Raw genomic sequence first — 23,180 nt, 5'->3', positions numbered from 1 at the left:
CACTCAATAGTTTATTCGCTTCTTCATTTCTTTCATCAACGTTTCATTTTCGCGAATTTTTACAACGATGTATTCATTATGAAATTATTCTATTTTTTTCGAATGAAATTACGAGTCTTTACGGTAGTTCGTTGGCCAGCAAGAAAATAAAGGGGAAGCAAGAAATTGAAAAGTAAAGAAAAAAATTGAGAAAAAAATTATACTGCAACGACCTCACTAAATATTGGCATGAAATTACGTTTATAGATACATATGCATAAGATATTATATCGACGCTCATTTTAATTGTATGTATATATAGTTATGTATATATGTAATATATACCTTAAATCCTGAATACCCGTAACAGACTAATAATCCGCGTGTATTAATTATTTCACGCGTTGGTTTTAATACACTGCACATATAATTTTCCTCCAGTTTTTTTCGTTTTCACTTTTCATTCGATTTTTCTATACTTTATTTCCTATTATTATCAAATATTTCACGATTGTTTAATTCAACGTTCGTATTTTTTATTTATTTTTTTTTTTCAACGCGGACAATAATAATGATTATTACGATATTATTGTTTTTACCGCTACGTATACATTATATAATATAAGCTTCATAGCTGTTATATTATAAAATTTGAAAAAATGCCAAATCAATCTACGAATCAGCGCGATCGTTATTTTTCTCCTTATATTCTTCTCATCTGTTTTGTTAATGTGACATTGAAAGGGGTTACAGATGGAACGAAAAATGAAGGAAAAAGCGTGTAAAATATTTGCAACAAAAATTATTCTTTTTCAAGTGTGTTGAACGTTGATCTTTCTTCCTTTTGAAAATTCCATAATCAATATCTATTTTAGTGTTTCTCAATTTTGTTATTCTGTTCATTTATCCGACGATAATAATTAATTTAGAGTTATAATTCAAATCAGTATAATGAACATTGTTGCTTTCTTGTTATGATTATGATCATCATCACGGTTAAGGATATTATATTATTATTACTATTATTATTATTATCATTATTATTATTATTATTATTATTGTTGTTGTTGTTGTTGTTGTTGTTGTTGTTGTTGTTGTTGTTGTTGTTGTTATTATCATCATCATCATCATCGTCATCATCATTATTATTAGAATTAGTATTGTTATTATTTTTGTTTTTATTATTAAGGTTTTGTAATTGTTATTGTTTACGGTGGTGGTGGTGGTGGTGGTAATGGTCGTGGTGTTAGTGTCGTTTTTTTTTTGTTACTGTGATAATCGTTATTTTTATTACATCGTAAATGATCTACTTGAGAATGATAGTCGGTTTTATTGTAGTGAGGGACGCGTCGACCCCCAGAATAAGCTTCAGAGTTTTAAGGATTCAAGGGAAGCGGCGGATGAACGACGGGATAAACCGAGTGACGGAGGACCACTGACCAGGGACGTAGTTCCGAATAGTTTGTACCACCCGATCACAATGTTAGAGAGGTCAAGATCGTCCAACATGATCTGCGCCACACCCATGAACACTTTTTTACCCTCTATCCGGCCGTAATCGCCCCAGACGGTCACCTGCGCAAACACGAAAACAATATACAAAAAAAAACGGAATTGTTTTCGCGTTTTTCACGTTAAATATATTTTGATATTGCCTTCTTCGAATCTGCAATATTAAAAAAATTGATGGAAAATGATCCATTTTTTTTTCAACTACCTTTGCAATTTAACATTGACGGTGATGTTCCATCAATTCTTTTTTTCATTAACGTTTTTCTTGTGCGGTTACCTGGAGTATACAGCCTTGAAAATTCTCTCTGAAGGCAAGCTGCTGCTGGTAAAGGGGTTCCAGAGTTTTCCTCGCAGTCGCAGTCTTCATTTTAGCGATGCACTTCTTTCCGCTGACTAGGTACACCTTAACGTAGGGCGCTGAAACGAATTAGAGAAAGGGAATGAAACGGTTTCTCAAATTCCTATTACTCTGAGAATTAGTAAAATCCGAGTTTATTAATTTGAAATTTATTCGAAAGGTGGAACCTGGCAAATCTCACCTGGTATGACCTTGTTACCCTGCCGACCTTGGAGGTACCTAGCCCGAATGACCTCGACTTCGAGGTAGCCCTTCGTGTAGCACATAGAGAGCTGGATTTCGCCGAGAGACGGCGCGCCGAGCACTTGCCGTCCGACTAGTTGTCCGGGACCAAGACCCCCGATAAAGTCACTCAGCTGACCTCCTTCACTTGCCATTCTGAGGCCAGGCGACCAGCTAAATTTCACACAGAACGTTAGTCAGACCTGACCCTGGCTGCTTTTGCATCGTTATTGTGGCACAACAGCAAGAGGAAGAACAGAAAAGGAAGAAAACAAACATACTGCGATGGTGGAACAGTCAACCTCAAACGTATTTTTGTTTTCAACAAAGTTATATGGTACCCAAATGCAAAGATGAAATAAGCAGGGATAAAAATGTTCTCAAAATTTTTCTTCAAGCAAAAATCATATGGTGAATTCGAAAGTAAAACATGTAACATTTTACACACCATTAGTATCATATAATTTACTTCAGCAAAATCTATTATCCAATCGTTAATTAGCTACTTTGTGATGATATTCGCAATTCGCGTTCCTAGCTGCCAGGATTTGGGCCGTGTTATAAAAAACCACTGACTTTTCCAACTTGCGTGGCGCGGCGCAGCGCAGCGCTGAATATGGTAGACAGTAGCGGAGTGGGCCAGAGGTTCTCATCGTAAAATAATCGGCCTAAATCCAAGCATCGTAGATATTACCACCCGATAAGCAAATCGCAGAATACAATAAATAAATAAATAAATAAATAAATATATACATATACATATGTGTAATAGAGTGTATAAATGCTAATTACATAGGTATTTTAAACACACTCATAAACATACAGAGTGAATTGCTAATGGCTGTATGGTTTGTCGGCTGCTAAAAATCCGAGAGCGATTGTTTTCCCGGTCGATCAACCGCCATAAATTTAGACGACAGTTTGCCGCGACGTATATAATCTCAAAAATTCTGATACTTGTTGGTTTTGAGCATAACTGCCAGCAACAACTGACTAAATTTTTAAGATTACGTTTAAAACGGTTTCGGTGCCGTGGAAAGCAGCCGTACTTAGATTCTTAACAGGTGACGGACCATGCAGTCGTTAGCAATTCGCTCTGTATAACATATAATAAAAATTTGACAGTAGGAGTGAAAGGGATAAATTTGTGATTGTAACTATATGACGCAATAGGTATAAAGTTCATATATATGTATAACTGGAGCCCAAAGAATTTCATAACGTTATGTTTTATACCGAAATGAAATACAGTAGACTTCATATAAGAGGCCAATCGAACGACTTCCCCTTCACACGCACGATCATGCACACTAGCATGGCGTTCCCCACCACGACACTTCGTCGGGCCGCTGGCGCGTTTTGCGCACATGCAGTCGCGACTGATGCGCATTCGAAGCGTGCGGAGAGGGGGCGATCAGTTAGAGGCTACTTTAGAGAATTTTCCTCTCCTACAGCCCTGTCAGATGGCCTCTTATCTGAAGTCGACTGTATGAAGTTTGTGAAAATAGTAATATTAGTAGTAGCAGTAGTAGCAGTAGTAGCAGTAGTAGTAGTAGTGGTAGTAGTAGTAGTAGTAGTAGTGGTAGTAGTAGTAGTAGTAGTAGTAGTAGTAGTAGTAGTAGTAGTAGTAGTAGTAGTAGTAGTAGTAGTAGTAGTAGTAGTAGTAGTAGTAGTAGTAGTAGTAATAGTAGTGGTGGTGGTAGTAGTATGGTATATAGTGTGTACAATAAAACTGTCGGCTGAACTTAAGGCAAGAAGAACTTTCCACTGACTCGGGTCGAGCAAACTGTGTGTAAATGTGTAGACAGACAGATAGCAAGAAAGATAGAAAGATAAATAGATAGATAAATAGATAAATAGATAAATAGATGGATAGATAGTCGATCAATATATATATATATATATGTGTGTGTGTGTGTGTGTGTGTGTGTATAATATCTATAAACATTAATTCAAAAGAGGCACACGCAGACGTAATATTTTATATGTAATAACCACATCAGGCGCATACCAAACGTCATGCATTAGGTATTCATAAACACATTCCGCGCATTCAAAACGAGCACCTACCATACATTGCATATTTTTCATAGACGTAGGTCTCTTGACCAGCTAGCTTAACAATAAAGTTCAGCTGCATCGCTATTTGCCAATTTGCATAATAATAATAAAGATACTGTATTGATAGATTTTTTTGCACAGCTGCGTCTTAAATGATCCGCATTCTTTTGATTCGATTTATTGAGAAATAAAATAAAACACGCGACAGCAGATCGACAAAACTCTTTAACAGCTGAACGAATATTGACATTTTTTGAATACCTTAAAAGGAGTCGTATTTCAATTTTTGTGTTTTTTGATACTTCAAAGTTTGAAACAGTGATCGGGGTTATGCATCAAAACAGAAAAGAGAAGACAAGAAAGTGGCGAAATTTAGAAACGGATTCGAAGATTCGTCAACCTTCGATTTTCTCTTTTCTTCTTTCAGTTTTCTTCTATACGAATACTTTATTATAATAATACCTAGATGTTTTTCGCCTAACGAACCATTTTGGGTTTCTTCAGAATAATCCCGTTATTATACGCATCAGGTTCTTACGTCCTGATTCTCAAGAGAGACTGAGCTGTTCGTAACAAGATTAAATACGAATTTCACTGCATACGTTTCAATACATAGTACTCTGACGCTCGCTGCAGAGGGCACTGTCACCCCGAGCTTCATTTTTTTCTATCGCATATGAAGTACATCTCACTTATTCGAATTTGGCATCATCCAGACTTACGGTACATTTGATGATTAAAAGTACGTGATGGTAGCACTGTGGATATACAGACACAGAGATAAATAGTTACAAGGTTAATTGATGTCGAAAACGAAGATATTCATCAAATGTGCGGTAAATTAATTGCAGGGCGATAATTGGACTGACATACGTATTTCATAGGTCCGTGTATTATGTGTATATATATATATACACGCTTACTTGTAGTAAATACAGTGCGAAAAAGGTGCATGTACGATTTGCAATAATAGCCAAGCAGAAACGAAAAGACGAAGAATAAACGAAAAAGGAAAGAAATAAATGTAAGCAACATCAACAACATCGACAATCCGAAATTACACGACTTGGTACGTAAGATTGAGTGGGGCAGGAGGTTGAAGGTTATACACGAATGGAGAGCCAGACGGAAAGTAATAACACACAATATACGCATATCTATATGTATAAAATATGTAAACAAAGAGCGAAAGAGATATTGGATAATTAGGAAAAGTATAACGGATCTGGAACACTGTTCTTTTTTTTTGGTCGAGGGGGGGGGGGGGGGAGGGGGACAGATAAATATTTTTTTTCATTACCGTGCATCGATGGACAGTATCAATCAATCATGTTGACATTCTTTCGATACTCAGCTATCCTTGGAATTGCAGTTGTCGTTTGAAGAGTTAACCATACATAAGAGCTACCTAATTATGTACAGTGAGTGAACTTCGTTCAATGAATTGCCGATTTCTAAATAATCTCTGGGTTTGAAAGCAACTTTTAACCTATGTCTCCCATTATTTTATCTAGCGTGAAATAGGTATCGATCAGTTTTAACTGTTGAAAATGATTGTAGATTTGAAATAAAACTACCAGCGAGTGAATCGTGGCCATGTTCATTGTGTCTATCTGGAAAGAGGAAGAAACGACAGACGATAAAGTCTGTCATTATGTTGTCCTTATAATTTATTTATTTTTCTTTGTTGAAATGCTTGTATGGTTCACTGTTCAAAACGAGAAGAGTAACACCAACAAAAGTTAAGTCGACATTTATACCGATGAAGCGAGCGTTTTCTTATCCTTTCTTTTTTCAGTTACCCTTCAACTTTGAGCAACCGGAGTGGCAACTGAGAATTCGAACTTTAATACTTGGACGGCTGGCGAGTATGAAATACAGTGGATTTTATAATACGGATAATGATTAAGGGAATTTATGTATAATGGTATGTACACATGATTCCATCGATACACTAACCACCCAGTGCTATAAAATTTGGGGGTAATGGTAGATTACCTCCAGTGTGCAGACATCGATAATTTTCAACATGTTCATATGTATAATATAGTAAACAATATATAATATAGATAAACATCGCATCAATATATACATATCCAGCATCGCGATTCGGGCTCGATATTTGGACTACGATTATTTTTCTTCTGGTTTTCAAGCAATTGTTTTTTTATTTCGCTTTTTTCATCACCAACGACTCGTTAATTTCTTGTTCTCAAGCCCGAGACACGTGCTTTACCTCCAAGAAATAATAATTTTAACATAATATACATACATAAACGCACGCGTACTTATAGTATGAATCGTTAAATTTTTTCGTCGGTGAAATGAAACAGTCAAGTGTACGCAAACGGTCCAATCGACTGTCCCGTTTCACAAGAATAATTCGGGTATACTGTACGTATTATACGATTATGCGTGTACGTAGGTGTATATGGGGCATGTACATACATATGTACAATATTTGACCAAACACATCAACACATATTTCATAAGTATGGTAAGAAGAAATATTTCGGAATCCAGAAGAGTTACAAAAAAGCATTTAGGTAACGGTATTTTTCAGGAATTATACTGTAACAGCCATTTTTTTCAAATTGAAGAACCGACTTCTGTGCGTCTTATCTTACAGCCAACTTCGAGACGAAGTAAACAGAGCCCTAGATTGTCAATTTCGGACAATCCGTTTGCAAGATATCGCTCTCTGCAGTTGGCAATAAGTGCGAGGCTCGCTTCGGCTGCTCAAATCGCAACTGAGAGCACGCGCGAATCAAAAATTCAAACTGAAATATTTCGCTAATGAATCATCCATAATAAACGAGATTGACTTGTTGTATTTGTCCCGACGACTGCTCTAATGTACAAATCTTAGGTGTCACGTTTCATCCGCAGTCAAAATACCCGCGACAAAATATCCGCCGGTTAAATCAAGTTTGTCTTTTGTTATACCTTTGCCAGAGTTTTGATAAATGATCGTATTCTATCACTATCCAAAACCACAACACACACAAGAGATACGAACTGCGCTTTCGGTATTTTTATCGACGGGTATTTTGTCACGGGTATTTTGACTGTGGCTGAATTGTTGCGCAGCCAAAATCTTGATAACTTCATTTTTTTAAAATGGCTACTTTTCAAATATATTCCAAATTGCACTAAACGCAATGTAATTAATGAGGTTATTTTTACCTCACTCAAAATCGTAAAGCTCTTACAACTGTGTTCAGTTTCCAAAATATTGACAACTCGTTTTATTTCAGATGGAGACACTTTGTACGTTGTATATTGTGTACTGTATAATGTATATAAATAATATCCTGACACCCTCTTTAAAATAAAAAATAAAGATTTCTGATGATTCGAGACTAGTTTCTTCGAAGTTCTTTTTATTTGTCACCTTTTTCTTCTTTCATATATAGGTACTTTCCCGATAATCCACCCTCGATTTTGGAGACGGATTCATAAATTTTTTACCCGTAATTTTCTTCTACAATTTGAAACACAAATTATGAAGATATATTTGTCACGCACAACGTCTTTAGAAAATGCATCACTGTACCAAGGAGAGAAAGGAGATTTTTATTTTTTAATCTATTTTGAACAATTAGTTTTTGTTTTTGTTCGGAGTAGCAAAAAAATCGAAAGTGCTTTCAAAATGTGTCATATCTCGTCAAACAATAATGTGCTGATCTATCGATTATCATTCCATGACATCTCGATCAAGATTCTACGTCATGTTTTAGATTAGCTGTATAATTTTTTGTCTGAAAGTACATGAAGAAAAATGCTGTCGCAGATTTTTTCAAAAATTTTCAACCGAGCGTACCTGAAGTATAATTTAAAAACTTGAAAAGAAACTCCAATTTTCTAAAATCTGTTAAAATTTTGATACATCTTTTAGAATATAAAAAAAAATGTTGACACCTATTAGAAGATGGAGATTTCATAACTTCCAAAGATAAATAAGAAAAATGAAAATAAAAAAAGTTATTACAAAAAAAAAAATATAAATATAAACATTATATTAATATATTTGATTCCCTTCAACTCTCTAAATAGTCTAAATAGACATGTTTCCGTCCATATTATGATGTGTTTTTATGTTCATTCTTATGTCAAAAATGCAATCGAATAATAATAATTTTTTTTTTATTCATCTTCGAAAGTTATGAAATCTCCATCTTCTCACAAGTGTTAAAAATTTCCTTACGCTTTGTAAGATTTTTCAGAATTTTTTCAGATTTGAGAAACTGGGGATTTTTTTTCAAGTTTCTGACTTACGCTTCAGATACGCTGGTTTGAAGAATTCTGAAAAAAATTGTGACCGCGTTTTTCGTCGTGTACTTTCGTACAAAAAATGATAAACCCAATCTGAGACGTTGACGTAGAGTCTTGATCGAGATGTCATGGAATACCCGATGTGTATGTTTTTTTGTTTCCGTTGCATGTAGATATAGGAAGAAAAAAGATAAATGACGTTACTAAGGATCCCCCCCCCCCCTTCTCCTGTCGCGAAAATTTGAGAGATAGAGAGAGAGAGAGAGACAAATAGAGTATATATCCGTAAAAGTAGAGAGAGACAGAGAATGAACTCCCGGGCCGATCGAGACACGTGGAATAAGGGAACACACCGCGAAGAGAACCGCCGATGAGAGATGCACACCTGGCGTGATTGGCCAGTACTTACGAGCTTCCTTCGGAACTAGAGATAGAGTTGAGGCTGCCTGCGATGTCGCTGGTAACAGATGAGGCCCCCTGAGGCCTCGACGAGCCTAATCTCTGGTAGGTGGGGACTACCTCCTGGGAGCGTTGAATGCTGCTCGGCGTACTGTTTCGTTTGCGACTTAATCCCCCGCCATGAGCACCGATGCAGCCGCCGCCGCTCTCTGCGCCGTAAAACGAAAAAGAAAAAATACGTACTAAACTATTTTTGCGTTTGATGGCAGGTGTTTTGTTGTTTTTGTTGTTGTTCTTGTTGCTGTTGTTGTTGTTGTTGTTGTTGTTGTTGTTGTTATTGTTGTTGTTGTTGTTGTTTCCTTCGCTTTAGTGTCCCTTGAAGAGAGAAAGATAGAAGTCTGCCAAAAAAGGTTTCGTTCCTTGAAATCAAATGGAGAAGAGAAAAGGGAATAAAATTCAGGACTTAACATTTGTCCGATATTCACAGCTGTAAGTGTCCCTTGGAGATTGGATACAGCGATACACTGTAAATCGGTCGTTCGTTCGCTTTCGATAACGGGAAACAAGATATGGGCATGGTTAAACAACATGGGGTCGTACATATAGTAATCAGCCTATCGTTTCGGCTTAATTTTACAAATATCAAGGTATAAAAAACCTAGTGGTGTATTGTTACGTTTCTATTTTATAGCACCTACTGAGTTTAATGTAAGAAAGAGGTAAATAAGACACTTGCAAAGTTGAATACAAATAGTTTTGTAATGGCACTTTCTACCACTAGGTGACGTGTTCCGATGTCCAAGACCCGATTTGGCAAGGAAAATTAATCTTCAAGGGACACTCATTATGCGCTGAACAGCTTGCGAAAACTTCACTATCATTACAAGCATTTTTATAATAATATATCAACAGTTGATAAAATGTATATGCACGACGCTGCCACCCGAAAGGATCTGCTATCACGATCTGCTGGATATATACATATATATTGGGCTGGATATTAAAGTATACACATTCATTTTCATTAGAATCAAGTATTAGTCATAAGGTTCCCCAGGATGAGCAGTACTCGCTCGGGTTTGTACACTACAGTCTTTTCAGGGTTGAACAAGGGGAGAATCCTTTGAGTACGTATTTCAAGGAAACGCTCACCGAAGAACCCATCTGTAATTTTAATAATTATATATTCAGGATCAGGAGGTAGGAATTTTAATTTTGATAGAGGATCACATGTATTCATCTATGTATATTGCAAATGTATACTCGATCTTTTGTGCATGTATTCACCCTTATCATCAACTCCCACTATAATCTACATCGACAGCTAAAAGGACAGACAGTCCCGCCACCTGTGTTACCCAGTCGAAATTGACCACGCTGGTGCGTCCAATATGGCGTCCAAAGTCGTGATCAGCTGATTGCTTTAGGTTACTTTTATGGTGAATCAAAACAACGGTCTTACATACAGGTCTTGCAACTCTGCCTAATTTTTATAGTCGAAGGTGACTCGAATGTTGAAGCAAATCGTAGTTTATGGCTTCGCCACTGCGTTTCACTGCAATCTAAACGGGTCAGTGATACACCTATACTATGTATACCTATACCTATAGTGAATATATAATATATGTATATAGCAGTGCGTGCGGTTGATTGACACATCCTCGAAATTTTTGATTTTATTTTATCACATGCGCACGTGCTATTGGGCAAAAGAGTTTGATGATTATCCCTCACAAAAAGTTTCCAAATACTAACCAAAATGGGGAGATCAAGCTCCGGCTAGGGTTAAGTTAGACTGCGCTTGCGCTGCAAAAACAAAGATACATTCCTATCTCTGTCGCGCTAGATTACACCGACCCTGGTGGCCCGGCAGTAAACTATTATGTACGGCATCAAGAAGTGAGTCACCCCCCACCACCGGAGTTTCCAAATCTGTATGAAAGACCGTGATCAAGACTCACAAAGGTGTTATATGGATTTTCCTTAAAGAAATTGTAGTTAATCTTATAAGCAGTTTGAAAATTTTCTTTTATTAAAAATCTAATATTTCGTTATTATTTTTTGATTATGTCTTTTAAAAACAACATAACTTGAGATAATAATGAGGTTATATGTGATGATAAGGGGTACTGTTCACGAAGACTGTGGTAAAACGAATAAGAAGAAATAGATAAAAAAAAATAATTATCGTCAAAGGTTTTGCTCTATTTTTCCGGCATCCCAGTATCAAAAAAGATGACTATGGATTTTGATTTCGGATGTATACGTAGTGTGGGCGGTTTTTCATGGGGGAAGGAGGTGTCACTCAAAAAAAATTATTAGTTTGCACATAATATATAAAATAAAAACAAACAGACAGACACACGCACACGTGCTGAAAATTATCGGCTGTCGATATAAGTACGACGTGGACATACAACTTTATATATATGGTAAGACAGTTATTGGCAGTGTATATCATTGTCATTATTATACATATTAATGTATAATATGTGTAAAGCGAAAAAAAAAGAATGACGATCCGAAACAAGGAAATTATATATATAAAATCATATATATATATGTAATAAATTAAAGTAAAACTATATGCCTGAGCGCTATGGTCAACTATATTCTATCTTGACGTCACACTACCCTATATATTGTATATTAGGATGGTCCTTACTTCAATAACTTTTTAAATTAATATCATACGCCCCCTGGATACCTAAAAAATATGGAGAAATAAAATTCTGTAAAATTTGTGCCCCTAATTTTAAGATTAACACGTACCGCAAAGCTTCGAAAGTTTTAAACGCAAAATACATGTAATTTTACTAACCATTTAAATTTTTTTCATGACTTTGGTGAAAATTAAAGGGACGAATTGAAACTCGGCAGCGGTGTTGCTTATAATGATAGGAACAATCCCTGAAAATTAAAAATTTCTGTAACAATTACTGTAAAAATGTAATCTCCCGATTACATTAGGGTGTTTCAGAGTGATTTCTAATTTGTCACCCCTCAAAAGGTCTGTTTAGGTTAAAAAAAAAGAATTTGGGAAAAGACAAGCATTCTATGTTATCTGGAAGATCATCCTCATTTATTTTTTACTTAACATTTTTTTTTCTTGAATATATGAAGAATAGTGAACGAAAAAAATCTCTAATGCTTAGATCAATTACAATATTAATCCAAGTCGTAAAGACCCACACTGGTAATATTAATTGTAAGTATAATTATTATTTGACAACTTTTTAATTCAATCTCATAAAATAATTATAATTTAATATGAAATTTTAAGTCATGGAAATAAATTCTCATTAGATATATTGTTATATTGCGGATCGTGATTTTTGCGTTGAATATAAATGTTGGGAAAAAAATTATGATTAAAACATGTTTCTTCATAAAAACAAAAAAAAAAGAGTAAAAATCACATGAGGACGAGTTTCCAAATAACATAGAATGCTTGTCTACTCTCAGAATTTTTCTTTTAACTTGAACAAATTTTTCACTGGGTGCTACTTTGCAAAATCGCTAATTATATTCTTCTGATATACCTTGATATTATACATATATATATATTACATTGATTATATATTACATACAAGGGAATAATTATTACCAAAATTAAGAATTTCCAGTCTGTTCCTAACATTATAAGCAACAACTCTGCCAAAAGTCATTGAAATAAGGACCGCCCTGATATATATAATAGTTACTAAATAACTATGGTAACTAAATACTCAACAGCATCAAATATAAATTACGATACGTAACAAATGCTATTGTTTAACACTTTTTTTATGCACAGTGAAAATATTCGTATAAGCGGGTCAAATACAAAAATGATTTTTTATCTCTACAACTAAGTATTTATATATTTTATCAAATGCGTGTATGTTTATACCGATTACGAAAGTAATTGAAAGACGAAAACAAAGGAACTTCGACGATGACTGAAAAAGAAGCACAAGACCGTTATAGAGGCGGAAAAACACTTCTGTTTATCAAACCAGAAAAAATTAAAAGCTAACCAATCATCACCATCGACCGTTACTTTGCATGCGCTCGAAATCTGAATTCCAGCTGTAAAGACGCACGAAAAGTGTAAAATTAACGGTTTTGCTGTTGCTCTTGTTTATTCATGTTAAACATATTGATCCGTCTATTAGATCAGTTTTATTATATGTAGATTCTTGTACTCAATAATCCATAATATAGGTCCAGCGAATAACAATAATTCTTAATTATCAATGCACAAATTAGCGAACAATGAGAGACACGTATTGTATCGATGTTATGTGTAAGGACATATATCGACACAGCTGCGGTATACTCAATAACAATACACCAACGAAAGCCCATAACACAATTTCACCTGTAGCATATACAGGGTGTTTATGTTAGCTCTGGACAGAGTTCTAGGGTGTGTAGGGGTGGTCTAGGGAAACATTTTGCGACAAGACAACCATGATCGGAAATTCATCCTAACGGTTGTGCAGGGCTTTGAAGGATTCGGTATTGCGCGCTTGTTCGCAGTGCAACGAATCAGATGTGATCACTTTCGACACAACGTTTGATTCAGCCATAGACAACAGTACAAAGTTCTGGTGTGAAGGCTAGCATAGATGATAAGGCTAATAAACGAATACCAATCAATTAATCAATCTTTCTCTTGCTCGCTGTCGGTTTGACTGTCTCGCAGATTGTGTCTGTTTGACTGTCACTGTGATATTGATAAGTTGGCCGCGGTGCTACATAGTCGCAATTCGCATTAGCGTTGTCATTAACAACGATCTCTTGAGAGAGGGAGAGGAAAAGGGAGAGGGATAGGGATGCTTGAGTTGACCACGCTATCTGTGACAATATGCATAATTTCAAATCACCCGTTACGATGTAATCGGTAACCAAGTAATGTAAAAAAAATTTTCCAACAAAAATTCTCTTTCTCATGGAAGCCAAAATGGCAGCGACAGTTTTATCGCAGGTACCGCCACATTCGCTCAATATTAATGATGGCTGCTAGTCCCACTGAAGAGTGACACTTCCGGGATGAAACTGCTTGTCACTACACGTCAGACATGAAATGGTACAATGCGAACACTGATAACTTTGTCTACTAGCTTACAGCAACAGTCATTTCGTGCCCGTCATAGCTTTTGACTTTTACCTCGACCCTTTTTTTACATTTCACTTAATTTGGGAGAAACCCTGATGTGTGATTCAAATTGGGACACCCTCGTATGAGTGGCATTTGATACCGACTCGACGAACCTCTCACCCTGGACATATTGGATGGAATTTGTACTTTTGTATTGTTCTGGTACTAAATACCATAACACTTGACTGTTTTTATTTTGAACCCTGGAGTTCGGAAGGTGTTAAATTCTTCAATTTTGAAAAAAAAAAAAAATAACCGATCAGTATCAAGCTACTTAGAGCTGTGATAAGAATGCAAAAAATTATTACTCAAATCTGATGTCCTTAGGGGCAAAAGTCATCGAGTCGGGATGGCATTCCTCATACATGTATCTGCATGAATATCAAGTTGTACAACAAAGACATCATCCGTTACGCCACAACGATTAATATCATTTATTCGTACACCATCATTTCTTTCAACGGCAACTCATATTATTATAGCGTTAGAGGCAACCGGATATCGTGTGAATATACGTATATCCAGATTCGTCTCTGCATTATATTTTCCTTTGTTCATTTATTTTTGTGATATAATTACGCACTGCGGATTCACTGGTGCAGTTGTATAGTATACTCTACCTAAGAGAGCGACTAGGGGGATGAGAGACAAGATCAGCTGAATTGCTACATCAGAAAGAGCAAACCGTACTGTTGCTTCCGTAGACAGAGTATACCGTAGCACTCGAAGAACTTGAGTTCCCTCTTGATCATTTTCAATCACTTGTGTCAAGCGTTAGTATCGACTCGAATTTTTCTTTCTTCATTTCAACAAGTGTATATTCATAGGCATGACAGGACATGCAGACTACAGACGTTTATACGAGTAAATTTAGCAACGTGAATTCTCGATTCTTACAATTAGACAACTCGACGAGGATGTCACGATGGCTGAACGATGCTTGCTGTAATTTTGTTTCGTGTTAGGTAACGTGTTATAAATATTGAGCAAAAAAAAAAAAAACGATCGCATAGATAAAGTAAAATCGCAAGTGGTGGGTTGTCAACGCGACAGCCATGTTGATTTTCAGATAAACCATGCAAAGTATTGATTCGCTCAGTCGAATACTCGTTTCTACGTTTCTTTCACTTGGCGTATTACATCTGTACCAATTCTCACTTTTGAAAACTTATTTTGGGGCGTTAGTTCACTTGAATTCACTTTTATGCATGACGTGACACTGGTAAGTTAGTACATACCAATGATGCATAACAGTCGACTAATGAAAAAAAAAAGACGACAGTAAACCAGCTACGTAAAAACTATATGTATATAAATTCTAATACTGCATCGTAATTATATTGTATAGCGTCATATACATGTAAAAATGACCTATTATATATGGGTGATATCTGTACGTGTGTCTCGTTGTAACAGTGGTAGTTATTGTTATTGTTATTGTTATTGTTGTTGTTGTTGTTGTTGTTATTATTATTGTAGAGGTAGATTTATTTGTTGTTGTTGCTGTTGTTCTTCTTGCTGAAAGTTCCCTGTCGAGCTTTTTTTTGTTTATTGTACTCACGATTTGAAGACGGGCTTTTTTCCATCGATCGGGAGTTGGGGTTTAGGTGTGAAAAATTATAATGTTACAATAACTATAACAGTAAGAATAATAAAATACGATCGAAGTGTTGTGAGGACGCGGATTTGGAGAAAATCAAGACAAAGTTCGTAAATAAAATTAATCGGGATAATCTATTCAATCTAAATATGAGACGATAATTCTGAAATAAAATAATTTTAAGTCTTGGAGAAATTAATATCATTATTTCAAAATTCATTTTGTACGTCAATAGCATAGTTCGGTTATTCGTGGCTGTGGAATAATCTGGTTACTAATTACCGGTACAATCGATAACTATATTACCGATGTTCATTCGTAAATACAGTTCTGCAGATATGTTGGGAATGTCGATAAAACAGAAAATTGATCGATATCTACGCGCGTAAATACCGCGCAGGCGTGTCGAAGGAAATAAAAAAAAAAAAAAAAACGTCATTTGTTGATTCCACTTGAAAATAAGAGAGATTGCAAAAAAGAAAAGCAACAAAAACTTGAACAAATATAAAAAGAAAATAGCAGACGGACGTCCGCAAGGATAAAAATTGATGTGGTAAGTTGAGTAAACAGAAATTCTAGCTCATTATTTCGTATACCGCTATATGGAATAATAGAGGATTAAGCGAGATGGAAGTTGAAAGGACTTTAGGCATAAGACTAGAGACAAAAAGAGAAAGAGAGAGAAACAAAGAGAGAGAGAGAGACAGAGAGAGAGAGAGAGAGAGAGAGTAGCGTGAAGATAAAGAAAAAGAGGCGACTAAAGGTACTTTGATGATTGATATTCGGACCTGTCCCCGTCGGCACTCCCTTCGCCGTCACTGCTGGCGGAGCTGGGCTGCCTCCCGCTTCGCCCGCCCGCCGCGTCCTCTGGAAGGACTTCTTCGCTCCTGTGAACCGTGAACGAGGACTTCCCCTTCTTCCCAAATCCGAGCCGCCGCTTCCGCCCTTCCTCACCCACGCATGCACCATCAACACGTGTTTATGCGTTTACCGCACATGCAGAGCGCGGTATGACGAGATTTGTTTTTGTAATTTTTTTTTTTTGTATCGTTCATCGTTATAACATTCACGGACGTCGATGGGTCGCGAGTTGTTAAATTTCGTTTTGTTGTTTTTGTTCCAAAGATTTTTCAAATGGTCGATTTGTTTTTTGTTCGTTCGATTTAAAGATGTTTTGTATTTTTTTTTTTGTTCGTTTTGTATTTGATGTTTTTTCCGCCGACGGATGCACAGCGAATCCCAGTGACGACGACGACGACGGCGATGACGAAGGTGATGATAACACAACCACCGCGTTGTTATAGTTGTTGTTAATTTTGATGTTATGGTTGTTGAGGTATTGTGTTAGTGTGTTTTGTTCAAAGAGGCGGACAGAGATGAAGAAGAGTGATAGAGAAAACAGAATATACAATTAGAATATACACACTGTGCACCCGATCGCAGTGTTCTTCCAGTGTGCTTTCATGTACAAATTACAATCGTGTTACTTTTTTTTTTTGATTGTGCATTCTTTGTCATTAGATAAATTTTTTAACTAAATTTTCATCTAATTTTGACAATCTTGTAATGAAAAATGGTATAAAAAACATGCTTCGAGTTTTGAAATTTTACAATCCGAATGCACGATCTATTCCCGTTATGCAATTTGAGGTGACAGATACTGGATGAATTTAATTCAAGATATTTGATAGCAGGAAAAGATAATCGGGTGATTGTTTTACCTTTTCTACAATTAAAGCCTTAGACTTAGGCTGTCTGCAGATAAGATACTAAGCGTTGTGGTAAATATTCCTATTTTAAAAACATTAGAGTTATTCAAAATTCCAAATTGAACAGTTCAAAATCGAAGTTCAAAGATTATGATTGAAAAATCTGTAGCACAGTGATTCCTGCATTATATCATTTGCTTTTTCGTTTTTATATATGTATTGTAATGAAAGCACACGGAATTATTAAACGTGGGTATAAGTATATATCGTATCTATAAACTACTGCAGAAGAAAGTATCATAAATTTACGCTATTCTATAATATTGAATTTGACCAAAAGTAATTGTCTGCCGTGTATCGTGTATAGTGTCAATAATAACAGTTATAACGGAATAACGTATTGTTCATACGGACTCTGAGAAGTATATGTGTATAAGGCAGGCGTATAACGTGACTATACGACGCATAGTAGAAATAATTAATCAATTGATCAATTAATTGTTAAACAGAGTTGCGAAATATATCATCTATGTAAATATTTTGAATATATGTATATATAAATTAGGGTGGTCCTCAAAAAGGTCATTTTTGGATTTCAACCGGCGCTCCCCCCAACATGGCTCCAAATAATGCAAAAATAATTCCCTAATTTTTTATGATTTTTATATCAACTCTAACCCGTGCCCCAAAGAGGGTGGATTTCCACATTAAATCTACCGAACGGATTGAGATGAAATTTGGTATGGTGGGGTTTTTTGGGTCGCTGATTACGAATCTGAATTCAAAATTCAAAACGGTGGATCCAATATGTTGAACTGAAATCCGAAGACACTTCATATTGCAGTATTGGATCTACTATTTTGAATTTACAAATTTTGAGTTCAGATTCGCAATCAGTGACCTCGAAAACCTCCGAGTACCAAGTTTTATCGAAATTAAATTTTTGGATATCGCTTCACCATATAGTGCCTGCTATTTCGAATTTTCAAATTTCGAGTTCAGATTCGTAATCAGCGACCCAACAAATCCCCTATACCAAATTTCATCTGAATTCGTTCCGTAGATTTGATGTGCTTCTGAAAGGGTTGAATGAAATCTATCCTCTTTGGGGCACCGGTTAGAGTCGAGATGAAGAACTGAAAAATGTACGCAATTATTTTTGAATTATCTGGAGCCGATTTCGGGGGTGCGCCGTTCGAAATTCAAAAATGAACTTTCTGGGGATCACCCTAAGGTATATATTATTACTTGTCAATTAGTCCGATCATAATAGAACTCGAACGGAAACTGTGGGTTATATATCGTAATTATGTTAATCTACACACGACACGAACGAATGTCAATAAACAAATGTATATACATCCGATAGGCTTGGTTTTACGTGTCAGTTGGTTAAATGGTTAATAAATTGTTTGATATATGTTACCTGTCGCTGAAAGCTGGCTCGTACTGTTGCTCTTCTTTCCCAGACCGGAGGACTGGTATTGAACTGCACTTCCGCCACCGCTGCTACTTCCGCTGCCGCTCTTACTACCTGGCGAACTTTTTCTACCCCTTCTCGAAGTGTCTTCGACGTGTAAACTCACTGCCGTATCGCTCAGGCTACCGTCTGGTGACAGAAAATTAACTGAAACAGAGAGCGGAGTGACACCAACCTGACCAGACAATGTTTAACTCTGTTATCTGTCGTGTCGGTGTTGTTGTGGTGAAACCTGACGTAAGTTTTCACTGTCCTGTACCCAATTCTCTTTCAATTCCATTTCTTGCTTCGAGTTATCATCCGACTCTTCTCACATTAGGTGCGAAACTCTACCGAGTTTCTTGATATGGTCACGAAAATATGAGAAACCGATTTGAATGTGAAACGTTTCGATACTATAATCCATGCTGTAGATCGTTTGCCCCCCTTTTACAAGATTGTTTCAATCAACAACTCTTGAGTAAACGATTTGCTCTTTTACAGAGCAAAGTTAAGACCACTCGAAGAGACAAAGAGGCACTTTAAACGCTCCGCTGACGTTCTGAGAATACGTAGCGCGACTAGGGAGGAATTTTTTAAAAAAATCGTTTTATTCGGATAATTAAACTTGTAGCGACGACGCTTCTGAAAACGGACAGCAAGCCGATGATCGAGTTTTAAGCGATCACGCTTCTAAGAGCAATAAAAGATTTTAAAGCAAGCTTTAAAGCTGTTCTACGAATAGCGCACTACACATGACGAGGTGCAGCTAAAAATGATTTCTTTTTTTACGCTCTGTAAACATTTTACGTTGTTTCAAAACATCTTTTCCGAACCTTAACGTTATATTCTTTCGAAGATGGTGAATGTTCTACATTTAGCACCCTTCAAAGCACAGTAAAATAAAAATCTTGTAAGTAGGTACCACTTCAGATTAAATATGGGTAATTTTTACTTGACCATTAAGGCTATTCAACTGGAGATCAAATAATTGATTCACTTTATAAAATGCTGTATTTGAACATTTTTTCAGATTGTCCACGCACGTTGGCATTTTTGAATAATTGTTTACATGGACCAAAATAGATCAGACGAATCAACTACCGTATGTATAGCACGATAGTAAAATTAAAAATGAAAGACCGAATATGGTAGACTGAAATATCCAGAAGTGATCTAAAATTTGGAATCATGAGTACTTCAAGAGCTTTCAATGCTAGATCTGAGATTAAAATGGATTAATTTTGGTTTATATTCCAAAAAATTCGAACGTGGAAGTTCAAAGAAAAAGTATGAAAAATTCCGTTAATCAATTTTTCCTACAAAATTGTCCGTATGAGGTGTTTTTGACCGGTCAAAATTGGGATATGTTTGAAAGCGCAAGAAACTACATGAAATGAAAAAGGGGTTGTCTACGTTTAACAACTGCCTAGCAGTCTATCTAGATCGTGTGTGTTAGAACATAGTGCGGTATGCTTCAAGGTGTAACCACTCCTGAGTTTATTTGCACACCTGACTTCAGAATTTGAATTCTGATTGAGTGAGTTGATGACTCACGTGACTTCGAGTGACTTCACAGGACTTTTTTTTATGGTATACAACTGACGGCAGGAGTGATATCCCTTCCGCTGTGCTTTAAGCGTTTACGGAATGAGTAAAAATAGAACTTACCAACTTTCTCATCCGGTGGTACATCAGCGTTGCTGAAGCTCCTCGTGAACTGTCCCCGTTTGCTGGAATGCCCGTTACCAGTGACCCCGTGCCTAGACGAGGCCTCGTAGGGATTGGAAGGTACGTAGTCTCTGCTCTCAGGTACAGAAGATGACCATCGATGGGGTTCGTTCCGTTCCGCGTCGGAATTGGTGTCAGCGCGGTGGGACGCGGATCGAGTTTCGGTCGGATTCGCGTCGTTGGCGGCCCGAGCGTTTTTAGCAGTGTCGGAGTTGGCGGAAAGGGAATCAAAGACAATTGAATTAGCAATACTGGGGGGGGTTGGGTCGGGGGCTTGGGGGCCGGAAGTGCCGGAGGCACGCGGGGACGCTCTACGAGGGTTGCCGGGATCAAATCCGCAGTTCTCGCTGCACTGGCTCTCGCTCTCCATTGAGTACTCGTAGTACTCGAGGGTGTCGCTTATCGCGACGTTCCGCTTCACGCTCCTATCGCCAAGGTCCCTAGTTTCCGGGCAGCTGCTGTTCCGCCGACGCAAATTGTAAGCGACCACAGTGTCCCTGGACCCGAACTCGTCCTCGTCAGAGTTACAAAACTCCGGGGCAGACCTGGAGCCCCGAGCATGGTTCGACTTCCTTCGCGGAGAAAGATGCACAACGGTTTCCGAGGACCCGAAATCATCGTCGGAGTAGAGCTGAGGCGAAGACTCGGCTCTTGCCGTGAGTCTTTTGCTCTCGCGAAGACTGGGCACCGAGAGGCTTTGCCTCCTGGTTTCGTAGACAGTCTTCGCCGCGAACCCAGTCAGCCGTCGGTCCTCCTCATAGTCCTCAAAGCGGCACTGAGGCGGTCTAACAGTGTCGACATCCTCGATTCCAATAAGCTCAGGTAACTCTTCACTGCCTCGTACCTCGGACTCGGGAGAGCCGAAGTCGAACGGCTCATCGCTCCACCGCTCGCTCTTTTCACATATGCGACATCTCTCGTAACGTTCGAAGTCGAGGTAGGAGTCGTTACTCTTGGTACGCGGTCGCCGCCGCTCTTCAAGTCGCTCATTCGAACCGAGCTCGTCATCAATGCTGCAGTAGATGTGTTCCCTGGACGAAGAGTCTTTGGACAGCCTCGAGTCCGAGCCCTTCGGCCGCTTTTCTAGGGTCCTCTGGGGTCCGGACCCGAAATATGCCTCGGAGTAGTCCGAGTCCCGGTATTTTCTCTTTCCGGCGTCGTCACCCCGCCCGGAATCATTGCCAAAGACCATCGACCCCAGGCTCTGTCTCTCGAGGCTCGAGGAAAGGTTTATCTCTGTTTCAGCACCGCTCAGCTCACTGTCATATCCATAGTATGGCAGCGTCTGGTGCGACTTATTCTCGGTCATCGGGTCGTAATACGGCTTGCTCTGGTCCTGGAGGGCCTCGATGGTCTCGTCGTAGCCCGAGTCGTTCAGAGATAGATTTCTTTTCAGCTTCCTGCGAGCCGTACGCAGACTGTCGTCGCTGAATATACTCTGCGGTAAAGACTCGTACTCGAAGCTTTTCGCCCTCTGAGACAGGAATTTCCTGGCCCCTGTCAACAGGTCATCTGGAATGGTTTCATATTCACAGCTTTTCGTCCTCGGGATCGAAGGTCTTCCGCCAAATCCACGAATGTTGTAGCTCGTAGGAAAGCTTCTGCTCATCTGCGGAAATCGCGACGAGAAGGTCGACGATACTCCAGCAGGTAGTTTTGCTCGAAATCTGCTCATAAGGTCGTTTCTAAAGTCGACCCTGAGGCAGTCCTCGACATATATTTCCGGTATTCGTCGCCGTGAGTTCACACCCAGGTTCTCAGGTCGCAGCATGTAGCCCGGAGTTATGCTGTACTCGCTCGTTTCCGGGCTGTAGTATCGCAGCAGGTTCTCGTCCACCGTTCGCGATCGTGTGAATGGCGTCTTCATTTTCTTGTATAGCGAGCGTACTACTGCGGATTTGCTCCGAACTAGGGGGTGCGGGGGAAAATGAATTTGGGGGTGGCTCGTCGGGAGCTGGGAGTATTTTGAAATCGGTCTAGATTTCGGAGGGTTGTTTGACAATGGGCAGTGGCATTCGCTACAGGGTACCCTAAGTCTGTGCCTGCGCCTATTGCGCCTAGGGGGCAACGGGGCGGCGGGAGATATGACACCAGGTATAAAAACGTTTTTAACTGTCGGGCTGGAAACAATTATTATATCACGTGTAAAAATTTTCAATCATATCGTAATAAGGTGATCACACACTCTTCGCGGTGGTTTATCGTTAGATACAATCTTCTATTGAAACTCACCCCATTCCCTGCAATTTTCGCCATTGATCATTGCACGATTCATCAGTCAACAAAACCACCAACGTTTATTTGCCACATTTGCTATTTAAAAATGAGAATGTACGGGTTATTTGCAAAAGATTGGAACAGATTGCACAACGTTCCAGGGATTTGGAATCAAAGGTCTCGGAGGGACAAGCTCTGAGGCGTTTAAGGATAAATTTAATATCGTTGACCGATGAGTCGTGACATACAGGATGATTGCACGTCATTGGGAACGGGGTATTAAATGGACATTGACTTGCGGTGTGGACAAGTGCGACTACCTTATCTACGCAGTGCGAGCAATCTACGTGAGTCTAGGATCCTCTAATTTCTATTTCAGGATTGGTAAAAGCGAGGAGTAAAGCGTTTACGCGTGCTTGTCTAGTGGGATGATAATAAGCGGCCCATCGAGTCGTTATGTCCATTTAATAATGTTTGAAACAGTGCACGTTTCGAAAACAGGATTCATTTAC

The 23,180-nt window shown here is 38.1% G+C and overlaps 1 protein-coding gene across 14 annotated transcripts in view; it reads right to left on the bottom strand.

Moving 5' to 3' along the window:
* LOC107220576 (regulating synaptic membrane exocytosis protein 2) overlaps nt 1-23,180 on the bottom strand; it is a 74,352-nt gene that overhangs the window by 3,839 nt on the left and 47,333 nt on the right. For 7 of the 14 annotated variants that reach the window (XM_046742219.1, XM_046742220.1, XM_046742223.1 and 4 more), the window contains 6 exons: nt 20,392-22,571; nt 18,688-18,888; nt 8,817-9,015; nt 2,031-2,245; nt 1,769-1,908; nt 1,193-1,554 (listed from right to left, as the gene is read on the bottom strand). In XM_046742219.1, the coding sequence (XP_046598175.1) occupies nt 1,348-1,554; nt 1,769-1,908; nt 2,031-2,245; nt 8,817-9,015; nt 18,688-18,888; nt 20,392-22,571 (3,142 nt within the window). In that variant the 3' untranslated portion in view covers nt 1,193-1,347. Of the gene's footprint in view, nt 1-1,192; nt 1,555-1,768; nt 1,909-2,030; nt 2,246-8,816; nt 9,016-16,340; nt 16,522-18,687; nt 18,889-20,391; nt 22,572-23,180 lie in introns of those variants that run through there. The other 7 variants (XM_046742228.1, XM_046742222.1, XM_046742224.1 and 4 more) reach the window with 7 other exon arrangements.

This window comes from Neodiprion lecontei, chromosome 5 (assembly GCF_021901455.1).
Source record: "Neodiprion lecontei isolate iyNeoLeco1 chromosome 5, iyNeoLeco1.1, whole genome shotgun sequence".
NCBI lineage: Eukaryota > Metazoa > Arthropoda > Insecta > Hymenoptera > Diprionidae > Neodiprion > Neodiprion lecontei.
Note: the sequence above shows the minus strand (reverse complement) of the source record. Positions and strands in the feature narration are given on the sequence as shown.